Genomic DNA, 19,516 nt, shown 5'->3' on the forward strand with positions numbered 1-19,516 from the left:
TCTTTAACTTTCTACCCTTTTGATCACATCAACTCAGAAAATACCAATCATTGATAAGTCCCATCTCTCCTTACTGAGTCGTTGGACTAGACACGGTCATAACCCAATTCACTATTTATTAAATAACATAGGATACGATATCTAGATTCAAAGTAATAAAAGCATTAAGTTGCAGAGACCTACTGAATCAAGGCTAAACTCATATGGTCGGTTTAGTTATCTTGAGTGATTACCCCCCATGTATGCAGGCATACACTTTACCACTAGTTATTTAGGTTAATAAAGCGATTCTATACTAAACAACCTAAATTGACATTAATAGATTAATCCTAATGATTTAACTAGCCACTTAAACAATTAGAACAATCTAGTTAAACCCTTTTTTCAAAGAAATAATCACATAACCAAGAGGGATCAAAAAATAAAAAGATACAGATTTTATTAATCACAGGACATGTCTAGGGTTTTGAAATTACCCTCAATTACAAAAGAATTAGTTCTTCATGAATAAATATGAGAATGTCATTGTCTTATTCATAGCAAATAATAATAACAAAGAAGAAGAAAAACTCAGTGAAACTTGGTTGGATTAATGGAGTTGATGATGATCTCCTCCAATTCTTCCTCTCCAAGCCTTCTTTAATCTCGCTTTTTCTTTAGTTCTTGAATATCTTTGTTCTCTCCTTATTATCTCTCAAGAATCCCCTAAAATAATGCTAAAATACTTCTATGTATATCCCACAGGGTTTGGTTTTGTTTTCCTTAATTCTATTTAGTTTAGGACTCTTAAACCCTATTTTCCTAGTAAAAAACGGAAGAAAAATTTCCAGCTGTCGTTACTGTGCCGTGGCACTATGCTATGGCATGGTTGATTCTAGACTAAGTGTGCCGTGGCACAATGCTGCGGCATGGTTGGTTTTGGTCTTGTTGTGCTGCGGCATAGTCTCCAATTCCTCTCCTGACCTTGCATCATTATTCATCACTCCAGAGATGGTGATTTGTTAGCATAATAATGATGCAATCTGGAAAAGTGTTAAACATATGAATTTAGTCCTTTAAATCAGATTTCCAACGGTTCAAGAATCATCTCAATAAAATATCTACAGCTCAAGTTATTATTGAAACATCGAGGCATGTTCAAAACTAGAGCGTTTTCCAGGATTTTCACTTCAACTTGAAATCGCCATAACTTCTTCAATTCAACTCCGATTCTCGATCCGTTTGTTTCCAGTCATCACAAATTCTCTCACCAACATCATCTCTCATCTGAATATTATTTTTAAGCTTTATTCCCTAAAAACAAAATAAAAATACCCATGATCCTAAAAAGTGCATTTATGAAACAATTATGTTAATTCATGCAAATTAATCCTAATTTCCTATAAACGATATCTATAAACCACTAAGTATAAGTGTATTTTCAAGCACTTATCAAGTGCAACCACAACAGAGATTAAATCCTTCTATGAAGGAAGTGGTGAGAAAGGAAGTGGTGAAACTCTTAGATACATGCATCATCTACCCTATTTCAAATAGCCCTTGGGTGAGCCCGATGCTAGCGGTTCCAAAGAAAAGAGGTATCATGGTAATGAAGAATGAAAGCAATGAATTGATACCGACTAGGATAGTCACGGGTTGGAGGGTGTGCATCGACTATAGGAAGTTGAATGAAGCAACAAGAAAGAATCATTTTTCACTTCCATTCGTTGATCAAATGTTGGAAAGGCTAGCGGGGCATTTTTATTATTGTTTCTTGGATGGTTATTCAAGATATAATCAGATCCCTATTGCTCATGAAGATCAAGAGAAGACAACATTCACCTGTCCTTCTGGTACCTTGGCTTATAGAAGGATGCCTTTTGGGTTGTGTAATGCACTAGCCACATTTTAGCGATGCACGATGTCGATATTTAATGGCATGGTGGAGCGGTTCATAGAAGTCTTCATGGATGACTTATCTATTTTCGGTTCTTCTTTTGATAATTGCCTTTCTAACCTTTCGCTTGTTTTGCAGTGATGTCAAGATACAAATCTGGTGCTCAACTGGGAGAAGTGTCACTTCATGGTTCAAGAAGGCATAGTGCTCAGTCACTAAATTTCAAGGAAAGGCATTGAAGTGGATCGAGCCAAAACAGAAATGATTGAGAAGCTGCCACCACTTACAAATGTCAAGGTGGTCCAGAGTTTCCTAGGATATGCAGGGTTCTATAGAAGATTCATAAATGATTTCTCCAAAATCTCTAAACCCCTTTGCAATTTGTTGATTAAAGATGCATCTTTTGATTTCGATGATGAATGCATGCATGCTTTTCAAACTCTTAAGAAATTATTAGTGTCTGCACCCATTATTGTAGTTCCCAATTGGGAACTCCCATTTGAATTGATGTGTGATGCTAGTGATTTTGCATTAGAAGTGGTTTTAGGACAAAGAAAGAACAAGGTTTTGCATGTAATTCAGTATGCTAGCAAGACACTAACTGATGCACAGTTGAATTACACCACTACTGAAAAAGAGCTTTTAGCCGTTATTTATGCATTTGACAAATTTTGGTCTTATTTGCTAGGTGCTAAGGTGATTGTCTACATTGACCATTCAGCGTTTAAGCATCAATTGGCAAAGCAAGAAGCAAAACCTAAGATGGATCCTACAACTCCAAGAGTTTGATTTGGAAATCCGAGACAAAAAAAGGTTAGAAAATGTTGTAGTAGATCATCTATCAAGGATTGAACAACCAACATAGGGAAGTGAAGAGAAAACTCAAATCAAGGAGACATTCCCAGATGAAAAATTGATAAGAGTTGAAGAAACACCTTGGTATGTGGATATTACAAATTACTTATCATCAAGAGTGCTTCCAAATGGCATGACTTTCCAGCAAAAGAAGAAATTTTTCTCTGACTTGAAATTCTACTTTTGGGAAGAACCGTTTTTGTATAAACATGTGTGTAGATAAGATGATATGGAGGTGTGTCCCAAAAAAAAGAAATGGAGAGTATTTTAAGGCATTGCCATGATAATGAAGTCGGTGGTCACTTTGGAGGAACTAGAACAACAACTAAAGTCCTTCAATCTGGATTTTATTGGCCAACTCTGTTCAACGACGCTTTTTGGTTAATTCAGGAATGTGACTAATGTCAACGAAGTGGAAATATTTCAAGGAGGGATGATGTAAAACCCCGCTTTAGTCAGGTATCCTCTGAATATCCCTCAATGAGAATCCCAAGGATACATGTCTGGAGAACGAGTTGTATTTAGAAAAAATCTGTATAAGGATAATAATAATAATATCCAAAACATGCATATAAAATATCACGCAGGATCTAAACTTATAATTTACAAACTTTAAGAAATTACACAATCAAAACATATTTATAGGGTGGAAGCTTCCAAATGTATTTCACAAATATTTATCATTTACATATTTACATCAAGATAAAAACATCGAGATGATAATAAATCATCTCCCCTCACGTGTAGTCCCGCTGTCTCTAGCATCCCTCGCTTCTAGTCTACCTGCAAAGCAATCAACAATGAAAGGGTGAGCGCTAATCGCTCAGTAAGGAATGATCCGTTTCATTCTAAATGTACTATTTGATCTTTATTTAAACTTATCTGTTAACACATCACTTATCTTTTACATCTAGGGATACTTCCCCTTTTATTACTAATTCATATGCTTTTCATCATTTTATCCCATGGCTATATAAACATCAATGTGTACACACACATCACATATCATGACATAACATCTAAAATCATCTAACATGAGTATAAATCATCTCATGATGTAAATAACATCATAACTCATGTAATGCAACTAAATGCATATGAAACATTTAACGTCTAGCCGATCGGACCTTTCTTAGCATCTTAAGCACTTCATATCATCTAGCCTCAAATTTCATCTAGAGCTCATATCATCGGGAGGCGTGCTTACGCGTTATTTAGCATCTAAAGCATATATTCATCTTTCCTCAACCGGTATACGAGGATATGCTTACGCGTTTTCCATCGTGTCTATATGCATCTCTATCATGTCTATTTGCATCTCTAACATCTTATGGCATGTAAATACATATTTTGGTGAGCTTAATACTTTTAATTCATCTATGGATTATCAACCCATTTACATTACCTCTTGCTCACATACATCATCTTAAAACATGTATTACATTGCATCTTCATGCCATTTCATAACATTAATCATGCATTGACATCATGACCATGTATATCTTTCAAAGATCATCTAACTAATGGGTAAACATTAGTACATGGCATACTTACAATAATACATTAATAATCAATTCATAATCATAAGAATTGATTATGTTAAATCTTAAACTTTAATAACCAGTTTATGCTTCAGGCCATTTTCCATCCTTTTCTCAAACGAATTGGCTCTTGGCATAAACATAAAAGTTATAGGTCTGTGTCTTAGCTTTCTAATGCTTCAAGAATCATCTCATTTCGATTTTTATAACTCAAGTTATGGTCGAAATACAGAAGCAGGGTTACCAAAACCCCTAAGCCCATTAAATCCGAATTTTCATATTAACTATGCCACATCAATTCCTATTGACATTAACCAATAGGTTAACTTGTGGATCAAATAAACCTCCCCTTAATAGTCTTTAACATCTTAAAGGAAGTGTAAAATCTCATTTCCATAATCATCCATTATTGCTATAACATTGTAAGCTAATGCAAACAACACATCAACACTTCTAATAGCAACCATTCAACACCATGTGGCCTCCAATACTACAATTTTTGCCACAATCAGTATCCACACTTCATTTTCTTCAATCAAACATAACAACTCATAAAACATAAAGAGCAATAACTTCATGTATAATGAATTCAAGGCAATAAGTAGAATAAATGAGTTCAACTACACTTGCCATCAACTAATTCTATGCCTTAAAGCCTTAATTTAAGGTTTCATAAAAATCTACAAACCCTAGCATAAACCCTAAAGTCATGGGAGGTTCTTCCTTACCTTTTTAAAGACTTCCTCCAACAAATCCTTTGCCTTTGACTTCTTTTACACCTTAATCCTACATATATAACATTATACCTCAACATCTACCTCAAATCTTCAAATTACATCAAAACTAAAGTTTTTAATCCTTACCTTAAACCCTTCAAATTGAAGATCCAAGGCTCCTATCTTGTTCTCCTTGAAAAATTATGCAAAACTCCTTGAAAACCTAGAGAAAGAAAGCTTGTTTCATGGAAGATTTGAGAGAAAATGGAAGAAATGTTGAAGAAAGGCTCTCTCCTTTGGCTTGAACGAATTTCATCTCATTTATAGGAAAATATTTCATTTATTTTCCAAAATTATGCAATTGGCCCAATTATTTTAATTGTATAACTCATAAGTCCTTAATTCTTCATATAAGGGCATTTTGGTCATTTCACACTAGACATAATTATTACTTAATTAATGCCATTAAATGCAATAAAGCCTACTCGTCCTTGACTTTTTCAATGCTTATCCATAGGCAAAATAACCATTTTGCCCCTAAGCCTCTTTATGGATAATTGATTCACACCGTTCCAAATGAATTGACTATTGTGCCCTTAGTTAGATTTTATGCTTTTTAACATAAAATAAACATTTAAAGGACTATTTTGAGTTAGGAACATACCTTTGACATCTTGGGTATTACAGATGAGATGCCATTGAGAAACTTCTTGGTTATTGAACTTTTCGACGTGTGGGGGATTGACTTCATGGACCCTTTCCCGAATTCATATGGGAATTTGTATATCTTGATGGCTGTTGACTATGTTTTGAAATGGGTGGAAGCAGTTGCATTACCCTCCAAAAATGCCAAAGTGGTGGTGAACTTTGTGAGGAAAAATATTTTCTCAAGATTTGGAGTACCATGGGCAATCATTAGTGATGGAGGAACCCATTTTGCAACAGGCAATTTGAAGCTCTCTTGGGAAAATATGGAGTGACACATAGGGTTGCTACACCATACCATCCTTAGACTAGCGGGCAAGTGGAACTTTCAAACAGGGAACTGAAAAAGATTATAGAAAAGACGGTTAATGCATCCAGGAAGGATTGGTCACGAAAGTTAGATGATGCATTATAGGCATACCGAACTGCATTTAAGACTCCAATTGGCATGTCTTAGTTCCGTCTGGTGTATGGCAAGGCATGTCACTTGCCGATAGAGCTAGAGCATAGGGCATATTAGGTAGTCAAGTAGCTAAACATGGATTTACAATCTGCTGGGGAAGAAAGAATGCTTCAATTGAATGAACTTGATGAGTTTCATCATGATGCTTATGAAAATGCTCAGATATACAAAGAAAAAACCAAGATGTGGCACGACAAGAACATAACGAAGAAAAAATTTGAAGTGGGTCAAAAAGTACTATTGTACAATTCTAGTCTTAGGCTTTTTCCCAGAAAACTTAAGTCTAGATGGTCCAGACCCTTCATGGTTACAGAAGTCTACCCATATGGAGCTGTTGAGATCTCTCATGAGGAAAAGGGTACATTTAAGGTGAATGGGCAACGATTGAAGTCATACATTGATGGAGCACTGAGTTGCAAGTCATTGCCCATCAAACTCGACATCCCAGAATGAGATCCCAAGAGAAAGTCGAGTTTCTAACTATAAACAAGCGCTTCTAGGGAGGCAACCCAAGCGTTTTCATTTTTAGTTGTTTTACATTTGTTTATGTAATATTTGACTTAGGGAATAGCTAAATTTATTTTTCTTTTTGTGTTTCAGGTGAAAGATTGAAATTTGGCATGAAGCAAAAATTTTCCAGAATTTGCCACAACGAGGAAATTTCGCTGCGGCAATAACCACACTACCAAATGCGTGATATTGAAATTTCAAATTTCGCTGCTGCAAGGAATGATTTTCACCGTGGCATTGTACGTTTTGTGATCCTTATGAAAAATTATCCAGAATTTCGCCATGGCAAGGAATGATTTTTGCTGCAGCATTGTACGCTTTGTGATCCTTATGAAAAAAATTTCTAGACTTTGCTGCAGCAAGAGAAGAATTTTGCCAAAGAGGGAATGCCAGAATTTCGTTGCGGCGAAAAACGTTTTCTATATAAACTCGACTTATCTCTCCCATTTTTCACAAGAATTCAAAAAACCTCCAAGAACCAAAAGTTTCCATCTTCAAATCCTAATATTTTCTAGTTAAATTTCTCACACTACTCCACTCCATCGCTCCCATAAACACCCAATCACCTTACTTTTTCAAGGATTTTGCAAAATATTGAAGAAATTTTGGAAACCCTAGGTTTTCCAAAATTTGGGGATCTTGCAATTTGGGCAGAAATTGATGAAATTTAAGGTGAATCTCTGGTGGGCGAGGTAAGATTTCTTGTTATCTAGCCTTGAATTAGATCAATTTCGATTTTTAATGCTTTAGGTTTGAGAAATTGATTGAATTGCTTGAGTTGTGGATTTTGTTGCGAATTGTGGAGTGGTTTTGATTTGAGAATTGTTGATTTTGAATTGATTTGTGTTGAGGAAGTTGGGTTTGTAATATTGAAGTTGTTTGAATGCATTTAGAAGTTTGGTGATTTTGGGGTTTGAGTGTGAATTTCGAATGGTTAAGGGTGAGTTGAAGACTTGATTACTAGGTTGTGAGAAGTGTGCATTAGTGTTGGATTTGGGAGTTGAATTCTAGTGGTAGATTGTAGCAAATTATATTGAGAGAAAATGCCACTCAAATCTGCTCCAAAGTGTAAGAGCAAGCAAGTAGGTAATAGGTTTGTAAACGCTAAGGCTGAACAACGTTATGAAGTAGCCATTCAGAGAAAGGACAAGGGTTTTATTGCCGAGAGAGGGATGACTAGTGCCTTTGCAGATGATTGGATCAAAGGAATAGATTGGATACCCTTTCTACAAGAACCTAAACATTAAGCCGTAGAGCCCATTGTACGAGAGTTTTACGCAAACTTCCCTGAGTGTGATCCCAGGCACATGTATGTGAGGGGTGTCAAGGTTCCATTTAGTGCCAAGATCATCAATGAATTTTATGAGATTAGTCCAATCAACCATGATGATTGCCTGGAGTTCAAGGCTAAGGACATTGATTTTGAGGAGATAATTAGGGTAATAGCAAAGCTAGGTACCTCTTGGGAGATCTCTAAGAAGGGAAGGAGAAAGTTAAAAGGGACTAACTTGATGGCCATGGCTAGAATTTGGCAATACTTCATTTGTGCGAGGTTGATTCCAGAGACAACTATAGTTCAATGGACGCAGAGAGAGCCATTTTACTTTATGCCATTGCGACTGGAAAGAAGATGGATGTGGGCAAAATTATAATGGAGAATATAAGGCAAACGACCAAACCAGTAAGAGCTAGCTATGCCTTCCCGCATCTCGTCATGGAGATTTGTATGAGAGTTTGAGTTCAAAAGGCAAACGATGAACCACTTCATCATCCTGTCCTAATCCTCGACCAAGCCTATTACCAAAGGCTCAAAGATAGACCTACCATTGGAGGAGCCAGTTCAAGCTCGAAAAGACCAAGACCCACAACCACTGCTCCATCACCTGCTCCATCACCCATAATAAATGAGATGTTGTAACAAATCCTAAAAAAGATGAACATAACGGAAAGATGCCAAGATTGGATGGCAGATCAAACCCGAATGATGTACAAGATGTAGTACCAGTGCTGCACCAGTCTGGGCATTGATGTATCCAACTTCCAATGGCAAGATTGGTAAGAAAAGGAAGATGAAATTCCTGATGATGCCATGGATGAATGTAATGCCCCACTCGAGGTACGTAGCTAATGTCCCTTACTTTTCCCTTGTTTGACTTAGAATATTGTTAATATGGTTTGGTTGCCCTGAAATTGTAAAGACTTGGTGGAATTTTGGGGTCACTGTCTTCGCCAGGGCGAAGAAGAATTGTCGCCGCGACGATGAGACCCTGCAACCACGGTGTAGGTTCTGTGAAGTTTCGCTGGGGCGAAGAAATAGTCTTCGCCGCAGCGACGAGCCGAACAAAAAGTTTAATGAAGTTTCTAGAATTCTGCCTTTGGAGCACAATTACCATTCTACCCCTAGTTAGCAAGAAAAGTGGGGAGTGAAATGCAAAGAAATTACATAGAGAATAGTTTGATTGGGGGTTGCAATTATGAGATAATAAGGGTTTAACTTTAGAAACCCATTCATTCATCTTCTTCTCCAGCACCATTCTCCTTTCCTACTTCCTCTCAATTCCTCTTTCATTAGTTCAAGGTTTTTGAAAGAGTTTTTTTTTGGAGTGATTGGAGTAGAAACTCAAGCTAAGTTATCCTAAGGTAAGGATTCTTGCTTTGGATGTAAGGTTTTGTGTATTTTTTGTATATTAAAGTTGGATGGTTTTATTGTTTAAAGGGTAGAGAAAAGTCAAGCAAACAAAGGAAAGGAAATACTAGTGAGAGTCTTTATCACAAGGTAAGTAAATCCCAACCCAAGTTGAGATTCTTTTGAGTAGAGATTTAGTAGAAATGATGTATGCATGTTTTATGTATGTATTTAAGAAATTAAGTAGAGATATATGTCTACTTGTTGAGAAATTAAATTGAGAGAAGTATTCATGTTGAGTTTGTTGAATACTTTCCCTTTATAAGAAGTGTGGATGTGTGATGAGTTAATATGAAGTTAGATGAGAATTAGTATATTTTGGGAGTGTTCTTCTATAGAAGGGATTATGCCCATGGAAGGGCGTTTACTTCCAATTTTGGATGGTTAAAGAGAGAAATAGAGTTATAATTAGAGTACAAGTCTGATATGCACATGAGTTGTTTGATGAAATGCCTAAGAGAAGCATGAGAGTGAGTCATGAACCTTAATTATTGCAACATTGCATATTGGCATTTCTTAAGTGCATTAATGAGCATAAACCATCCATATTCATTAAGGGTGCATTGAGAAAGAACTTGAGAAAAAGTTGAGAAAGAGTAGAGAATTACTCTAAGAGTTAAGTTACATTATGATGAGTAGCTAGAGAAAGAGTATAGATCTTGTGCACAAGAGTTAAAGAAGAGAATAGAGTAAGTTGTGCGATGGGGAACTTGTGAGTGATGAAGTCATGGGAGTGGGTGCTTTGTGATCCCCAGCCGTGCCTCCGGTCAGATGAGGCCATGACTGTCACGCAGAGTGCAACATGAGGTTCCAGCCGTGCCTCCAGTAAGAAGGGGTCATGACATTTGAGAGATAGAGAGAAAGTATGTACACTCACATGGCCAACGGTTCCGAATCTATGCATGACTAAATCCGATCGATAGAGAAATGAGCAGAAGTCACGTAGAGTGGTAGCGCCCAGCCCTGCCTCTGGTCAGATGAGGCCATGACATTTTAATGAGTAAGAATGAGAAAGAACAGAAATAAAAAGAACAGAAAGAGAAAATAGTAAGGTCACGAAAAGCGGGTTGAGTCCCTGGCCGTGCCTCTGGTAAGATGAGGCCGTGACATACACCAGAGGGTGTATAGTAAAGAATACGAGAAACAGAAACAGAAACAGAAAGAAAACAGAAATGAGAAAAGAATAGTGTAAGGAAAGAATTAAAAGAAAGTGTTACGAGGATAGACAAGTAGAGGATTTACTTACTGAGCTTTAGTTGTGCTCACCCCGTTGTTTCTATGTTGTTTGCAGGTTCCAGATGAGTACGCAGTCGGATGGACGTCAGCGGGCGAGGGAGAGTAGTTATATTGTCCACCACATTTTTGAGAACTTTTGTATATAATGCTAAGTTTATGTAAAGATTATGTATATTAAATGAAAGAAAACTTTTGGGCCCAATTATTTTTATTAATGTACCTTTATTTTATTGTATGTGTTTTTGTGAATACAGTAGTATAAAGCAGTTATTACAATGAAGATGATGACGACGACGACGAGGGAGAAGAAGATGATGAGTGAAGCTTGACACACATTTTACCTTGTTTTATTTTGTTTTATTTTCTTTTGTAAAATGGAACTCAATATTTTCTTGTTTTTTCGTTTATTTTTGTTTGTGCATTTGTAGGTTTTAGGTTTAGTTTGCTAAGGTTTGAGATTGAAATGTAATTTTTCCATAAGCTGTGAGATTTTCTAACATATTTTGGACCCTTGAGTTTATGTGTTTTGACAGATCTCGTTGATGAAGAAAAATGATGAAGGGATGTCCAGAATTGCGCTCACTTCGATCTTCATGGAACAATCAAGGGAGTATCTCACACCTTAAGCTGGTTTTTCTACTCTCATGTTCATTATTGGTTGACATTGAGGACAATATCAATTTTTGTTTGGGGGTAGAGAAAAATTTGAAATTTTTGTTTTGTTTGAGTTTTTGTGTGAGTTTATTTTAGCTTTTGTGTGTTTTTGTCTTAAGTTTTTGTTTGTAGTTTTTATTTGCGTTTTAACTAGACGATTTGCATAAGTTCGTGATGAGATGTTGATTGTCGGGATATTATTTACAGAAAATGCGAAGCATTGCTTCAAGTTAGGTTTGTTGACTTGATTTAGCTTGAGGTTTGTTGAATGGTTCAACCACCATTTTCATTCTTTTGGCATGCTTAGATTCATTTTATGTGGTTAGGTGAAGTCTTATAACGTTGGTAGCCAACCTAGTCACCTGTTTGAGCCTATTGATTTAATTGCCTTATTCTTCTTGTACAATTTAACGCCCTACTCGAGGTACGTTGCTAATGTCTCTTACTTTACTCTTGTTTGACTTGGAATATTGTTAATATGGTTTGGTTGGCCCTTGATTGAATGGATGCTTTGGTTTGGTTGAGTGGTTGCCCTGAAATTGTAGAGACTTGGTGAAATTTTGGGGTTACAATCTTCGCTAGGGCGAAGAAGAATCGTTGCCGCAGCGATGAGGTCCTGCAACCCACGGTGTAGGTTCTGTGAAGTTTCGCCGGGGCGAAGAAATAGTCTTCTCCGTGGCGACGAGCCTAACAAAAAGTTGTATAAAGTTTCTAGAGAATTCTTCCTTTGGGGCACAATGACCATTCTACCCCTAATTAGCAGGAAAAGTATGGAGTGAAATGCAAGGAAATTGCATGGAGAATAGTTTAAATGGGGGTGCATTTGTAAAGAATTAAAAGGGCAAAAGTGAAATTCTTAAGAAAGAGTAAGGGTAAAATGGGAAAGAATGGAGAAAATATGAGATGATAAGGGTTTAACTTTAGAAACCCATTCATTCATCTTCTTCTCCAACATTCTCCTTTCCTACTTCCTCTCAATTCCTTTTTCATTAGTTCAAGGATTTTTAAAAGGCTTTTTGGAGTGATTGGAGTAGAAAATCAAGCTAAGTCATCCTAAGGTAAGGATTCTTGCTTTGGATGTGAGGTTTTGTGTATATTTGTATATTAAAGTTGTATGGTTTTATTGTTTAAAGGGTACAGAAAAGTCAAGGAAGCAAAGGAAAAGAAAATACTAGTGAGAGTTCTTCATCACAAGGTAAGTAAATCCCAACCCTAGTTGAGATTTGAGAATTCTCTTGAGTAGAGAGTTAGTAGAAATGAGGTATGCATGTTATATATATGTTAGTGAGAAATTGAGTAGAGATATATGTCTACTTGTTGAGAAATTAAATTGAGAGAAGTATTCATGTTGAGTTTGTTGGATACTTTTCCTTTATAAGAAGTGTGGATGTGTGATGAGTTGAGATGAAGTTAGATGAGATTGAGTATATATTTTGGGAGTGTTTTTCTATGGACGGGATTATGCCCATGGAAGGGAGTTTACTTCCAATTTTGGATGGTTAAAAAGAGAAATAGAGTTGTAAGTAGAGAAGAGTTTGATATGCACATGAGTAGTTTGATGAAATGCCTAAGAGAAGCATGAGGATGAGTTATGAACCTTAATTATTGCAACATTTCATATTGGCATTTCCTAAGTGCATTAATGAGCATGAACCATCCCTATGCATTAATTGTGTATTGAGAAGAACTTGAGAAAGAATTGAGAATGAGTAGAGAATTACTCTAAGAGTTAAGATACATTATGATGAGTAGCTAGAGAAAGAGTAGAGATCTTGTGCACAAGCTACTCTAAGAGCTAAAGAAGAGAATAGATTAAGTTGTGCGATGGGGAACCCGTGAGTGGTGAGTAGAGTCACGAGAGTGGGTGCTTTGTGATCCCCAATCATACCTCCAGTCAGATGGGGTCGTATCATCACGTACAGTGGAACATGAGATTCCAGCCGTGTCCTCGGTAAGAAAGGGCCATGACATTTAAGAGATATAGAGAAAGAATGTACACTCACATGGCCAAGGGTTCCAAATCCATGCATGACTAAATCCGATCGGTAGAAAAAGGAGCAGAAGTTACGTAGAGTGGTAGCACCCAGCTGTGCCTCCGGTTAGATGAGGCCGTGACATTCCAATGAGTAAGAATGAGAAACAAAGGTATAGAAAAAACAGAAAGAGAAAAAGAGTAAAGTCACAAAAAGTGGGTTGAGTTCCCGGCCGTGCCTACGGTAAGATGAGGTCGTGACATACACTAGAGGGTGTATAGCAAAGAATATGAGAAACAGAAAGAGAAAGAGAACAGAGATGAGGAAATAATAGTGTAAGGAAAGAATTAAGAGAAAGTGTTATGGGGATAGACAAGTAGAGGATTTACTTACTGAGCATTAGTTGTGCTCACCCCGTTGTTTCTATGTTTTTGTAGGTTCCAGGTGAGTATGCTTTTGTTTGGATGTCAGCGGCCGAGGGAGAGTAGTTACACTGTCCACCACACTTTTGAGAACTTTTGTACATGATACTAAATTTATGTAAAGACTATGTATATTAAATGAAAGAAAACTTTTGGGCCCAACTATTTTTATTAATGTACCTTTAGTTTATTGTATGTGTTTTGTGAATACAGTAGTATAAAGCAGTTATTACATACAACCAAAAATGTTTAAACCTTTCACCCTAAACACTTTACCATCCCCTTTAGGGGAACTTTAGACCTCGTGTATAACATAAAAGAGTTGAGAGGCATGTGAAGAAGTGATGGATTAAAAAGTTCAAGTTTAGGGGTTGTAAGAAAGGGCAATAAAAAGGGGGCAAACAACCCCAATTGTTTTTGAAAAAAAAAAAAAAAAACCCTTAACTCTGTATATAGTGGTATTTAAAGTTCTTAGATTTCCTTATGCATTTATAGCACAAAAATAAGAAATGCATAAGTTTGGGGGTTGTGAAAAAGATTGTAGAAGTTGGTTGGAAAATGAGAAAGAATGGGTTTTGTCGATGTTGCTCTTTGTGTTTACATGAGGAAAGCCGAGTTCTCTTGCTTTGTTTTTCCAATCCCTTCTTTCGAGCCACTCACCCAAGCCTAACGTTACAAGCCAACAAAGACCTTTTGATCCTTAGTGATGTCTAGTCCTCATTAGTGGAGAGTAGTTCGATACTTAGGCTTATGGAGTCTACCACCCTTTGATAAACTTCACATTTCTGCATAAAATAATCCGAGATGTTGGAAGGTGGATTGAAGTGGGGATTACCTACTTAGGGGACCGATAGAGAAATATAGTCAATCAAAAGCATTTTCTTGTAATAATGTATCAACAATTTTTTAGACTTGCATTTGCAATCAATTCTAGGCATTTCTTTTGTGTTTGATTTTAATTTTCCTTTGCTTTTTCAATATTTTTCTCTGTTGTTCTTCTTTAGTCTCATTTTGTGCCTGATGCTTGAGGACGAGCATACCTTAAGTTTGGGGGTATTTGATAATCCTAAGATTATACTATTTTCTTTATGCTTTTTGTAGGATTTTAGATACTTCTTATTATGTTTTGCGCCTGAATTACTACTTAAATTTGTATATTTTACGTTTTAGGCCAAAACGTATAGTTTGAGGAAAATCGAGCAAAAATGAGTTTCTAGACCTGGAATCAAGCGAAATTCAGGGATCGGGGGAATTCTGATGCTGATTGGAAGCACTGTGAAGTTTGTTCCTATTGGAGATCACGAAGATCGAAGACTCAAGCAAAGAAGCAAGCAGAGGGTAGTTCCGTAATTTCAGCAAAGATCAGCAAGAGTTCGCCGCGCCAAGGTTCTCTCTTCAGCAAAATTCAAATTGATGTCATGGCGAGAATTTTCTTCGCCGCGGCAAAAACTGCAAAAATCTGTTTTTGTAAAACGTTGTGTTTTACTTGTATTGTATTAGTTCCAAGGGTTTTGGCTGACTATTTAAGAGAGACTTAGTTCATTTTTGAAGGGGGGGTCGACATTTTTAGGTAAGGGGAAGAGGAGAAGGAGATTTGAAGAATTTGGGTCGCCAAATTAGGGAAGAATTCATTCTCTTTCAATTTCTAATATGTTGAACTCGACATTTTAAATTTATGTGATGTTTTTCTTTATTTTGAGCATGAACTAACTCACTTTTGGGTTAGGGTTTTGATGTAACTTGGATTACAATGGTTTAGACTATAAATTTGTGTTGTTTTTGAGTTCCATTGTTTGGATTATGTGTTTATTCTTGTACTTATAGCAATTGGATGTTGTTTTTTTTTTTTTTTATTCAATTGAATGTTGAGCATGATGAGACTAAGAAGTGATTCATGTGTTAGCTTCTTAGAGTAAACACCGTAGATTAAGCAAACGTTGGAGATAGTTTTAGCGATCTTTGAAATCTTTATAGGATTCCATTTAGCTTAATAGACTTTGAACTATTAATGTTGGAAATTCAGGTTTAATTGAAATCCCAGGATTCTTATATTTAGCAATAATTATAGGGATAGCAGTAATCATAGGGAGTAATTATAATCAATTAGCTGTAAATTAGTAGTTAATTGTTTCATGATTTCTAAGGATTAACTTCCTAGAATAACAATTCATTACTGTATAAATTCTTTGTATTTAGTCATGTTTAATAAGGATTAAGAATTCCATTATTCTCTTCATGGTATCAAAGCTTTAGGCTCTTTTTTGGGATTAGAAATCTCATCCTACAGGCCTTCATTGCCAAGATCCTTTGTGCCCTGCTTGTATCTTGTATTTTTCTTATTCTTTTTCTGTTTAGCCTTCATTAATATGTCTTCCACATCCGAGAAAACCACTACCTCCCAGTCTGAAGCAGTGACTCTTAATCAAACAATAGGAGAGCTACCTACTATTCAATCTGCTTACAAATTGAATGGAAAAAATCATAGGAAGTGGTCTCAAGTGGTGAGGACCTTTCTAAAAGGGAAGAGAAAATTGAGTCATCTCCTTGGTACTAGACCCAAGAAGGCAGATCCTAAATTTGACGCTTGGGATGAAGAGGACTCCATGGTCATGTCTTGGCTATGGAATTCCATGCTGCCAAAAATCAGTTATACGTTTATGTATCTGCTAACGTCTAAAGAAATATGGGAAATGGCAAAAGAAACTTATTCTAAGGTAAGAGATTGTGCTCAAATCTATGAGATTAAAACTAAAATTTCTGGCATCAAACAGGGAGATCGCTCAGTCACGGAGTATGCCAATCTCTTGAAATCTCTTGAAGAATCTATAGCAAGAGATGGATCATTATCGGTGCATTGAGATAAGGTGCAGCGACGATGCTGCTGCATTAAAGAATTTCATTGAAAAGAATCGAATTTATGATTTCCTCACTGGTTTAAATGTTGAGTTTGATCAGGTGAGAGTTTAGGTATTAGGAAAAGAAGATTTGCCTTCATTGAATGAGACCATCTCTATCATCAATGCTGAAAAAAGTTGAAGGGGAGTTATGCTTTACTCTCAACCAGTTAAAGGATCAGCAATGGTGGGAAAATCCAATGATCAGAACCTAAAGTTTAATACTAAAAAGACATCTGCCTACAATACTGCAAATTCAGAAATTGGCAGAACAGAGTCTCGGTCCTCAAACAGGGATAACCTCTAGTGTAACTACTGCAAAAAGCCTCGCCATACCAAAGAGCAATGTTGGAAACTTTATGGAAACCCATAAAGTTCTCAATGGAATAAAGGTCCTAGAGGAGGAACACAATGAAGCCAGGAGAATATGACTCAATCTAGAGAGGACAAGTCACATGATTCTAGTGGTGAAGAGCAGCATGAATTTAACAAATAAGACATTGTAAGGCTGAGGTCACTACTTGATTCATTAGAAAAGTCTACAAGTACCTGTTCACTAACAAATTTAGGTAAACTTTATTCCTTGTATGCTTTAAGTGCCTCTAGTTTAGATTTTTCAAATTCCTTGGTTATTGACTCCGGAGCAACCGACCATATGACCCATTCTTCACACAAATTTCTCACATACCATCCCTATCCTAGCAACCGAAAAGTATCTATTGCTAATGGATCTCTGGCCACTGTTTCCTGGCCAGGGAGACATTATTATAAGTCCATACATAACTCTTAAAAATGTACTACATGTACCTAAGTTATCTACAAATCCTGTGTCTATTCATCAACTTATAAAAGATTTACACTACAGTGTGGTGTTTTCTCTTATTTCTTGTACATTTCAGGACCAAGTTACGAAGAGGGTGATTGGACATGCTAAGGAGAGAGAAGGTCTTTATTATCTTAAGTTACCCAACAGCCAAGTGAACGATGGGAATAAACCACCTTTCTCTTTCTTATCCAACAACCCTCATTCCAATAATGACCAAATCTAGCTTCATCATCTTAGACTTGGACACCCTTCCTTTAGTATTCTTCGTGTTATGTTTCCATCCTTGTTTAAGAATGTTAATGTAAACGAGTTTTACTGTTATGTTTGTGAATTTGCTAAACATCGACATGTCTCCTTTCCTTCGAGTAATAAAAGAACTACGATTCCTTTTTCCTTAATCCACAGTGATATTTGGGGTCCATCTCGAGTTCCCAACATCTCCCAGGCTCGTTGGTTTGTCATGTTTATTGATGATTGCACTCGAGTTTCATGGGTTTATTTGCTAAAACAAAAATATGATGTGAGCACAATCTTTCCTATTTTTCATAAAATGGTCAAAACTCAATTCAATGTTGGAATTAAGTGGTTGAGAACAGATAATGCTAGAGACTATTTCAATCAAACTTTATCTCCATATCTTCAAAAAAAGGGAATTATTCATGAATCTTCATCTGTGGACACACCCCAACAAAATGGGGTTGCCAAAAGAAAAAATGGTCATCTTTTAGCCTCTGTTCATTCTCTTTTGTTTCAAAAGAATGTTGCAAAAACTTTTTAGGGAGAAGCTGCCTTTACTGCAGCTCATCTAATAAATCGTATCCCATCCCGAGTCCTTGACTTTAAAAGTCCAATGGAAGTGTTATCTCAGTATTTTCCAGATTTCAATATGTCAACTAAGTTTCGGAAGTTTTCGGATGTGTCTGTTTTGTTCATGTTCACTCTCATGGTTGGAACAAGCTTGATCCTAGAGTTGTCAAGTGTGTCTTTATAGAATATTCCCCTACTTAGAAAGGATACAAATGCTTCAGTCCTACCACTAGAAAAACTTATGTGTCTGCTAATGTCACATCTGCTAAACCAGAAAGTTATTTTTCTAATCCTTATCTTCAAGGGGAGACCTCATCTATGGAAGATAAGGATTTGTTTTTTAGAGAACCATCCATGTTAGTCAAAACATCTCCCATGCAAATTAAACCTAATCTTGAAACATCTCCCATACAAATTGAACCCAATCCTGAAACTATAACTGAACACATATTTGCACCCATTTCTGAAGTTGATCTTATTGAGTCATCTATTGAATCATCTCCTAATCCTTCTACAGAACCATCAAACCCTACAGTCACACAACCAGTACAGGTTTACTCAAGAAGAATAAAGCCCGTGATCAATCCTGTGCAAGTTCAAGAAACCGAATCATCACTTAGGAATGAGGTAAGTCCTTCTACTAGAGTATCACCTACTGTTCTTGATTTGGATCTGCCCATAGCCACAAGAAAGGGTGTTAGAAAGTGCACATAATACCCTTTATTCCAGTTTGTGTCCTTTAAAAAATTATCAGCCCCACATAAAAGCTTCCTTACTCATATAAACACTATAGCCACCCACAATCCTTATCTGAGGCACTTGGTAAAGAGGAATGGAAGCATGCAATGAGAGTAGAAATAGAGAACTTGGAAAAGAATAAAACATGGGAACTAGTGGAATTACCAACTGGTAAGAGATCGGTAGGATACAAATGGGTCTTCACAGTGAAATATAAGTCGGATGGATCCATTGAGAGGTATAAAGTGAGACGAGTAGCCAAGGGGTATACACAAACCTATGGAGTGGATTATCAAGAGACATTTGCACGAGTGGCGAAGATGAATACAATAAGGGTGTTGTTATCTCTTGCAGCAAATTATGATTGGACTTTACAACAGTTCGATGTGAAAAATGCCTTTTTACATGGAGATCTTGAGGAGGAAATTTATATGGAAGTTTCGCTTGGCTTTGGCATAAATCTAGGAAAAAACAGTGTGTAGATTGAAAAAAAGGCATTGTATGGGCTCAAACAATCTCCTCGGGCATGGTTTGGAAGATTCACTAAAGCAATGTTAAATATGAAGTACAAACAGAGTCAGGGTGATCATACATTGTTTATCAAGCATTCTGCT

General features: G+C 36.5%; 1 protein-coding gene across 1 annotated transcript; it reads left to right on the plus strand.

Moving 5' to 3' along the window:
* The first annotated feature begins 6,231 nt into the window (after positions 1-6,231).
* Positions 6,232-6,609, plus strand: LOC116114491. The gene has a single exon (XM_031400636.1). The coding sequence runs from the start codon at positions 6,232-6,234 to the stop codon at positions 6,607-6,609; it is 378 nt and encodes a 125-aa protein (XP_031256496.1).
* Positions 6,610-19,516: the final 12,907 nt, after the last annotated feature.

Source organism: Pistacia vera, unplaced genomic scaffold (genome assembly GCF_008641045.1).
Source record: "Pistacia vera cultivar Batoury unplaced genomic scaffold, PisVer_v2 Contig710, whole genome shotgun sequence".
Classification (NCBI taxonomy): Eukaryota; Viridiplantae; Streptophyta; class Magnoliopsida; order Sapindales; family Anacardiaceae; genus Pistacia; species Pistacia vera.

What these genes read in the sequence shown, in the direction of transcription:
- LOC116114491 (XM_031400636.1), top strand. Translation starts at nt 6,232, where the DNA reads ATGGATTTACAATCTGCTGGGGAAGAAAGAATGCTTCAATTGAATGAA.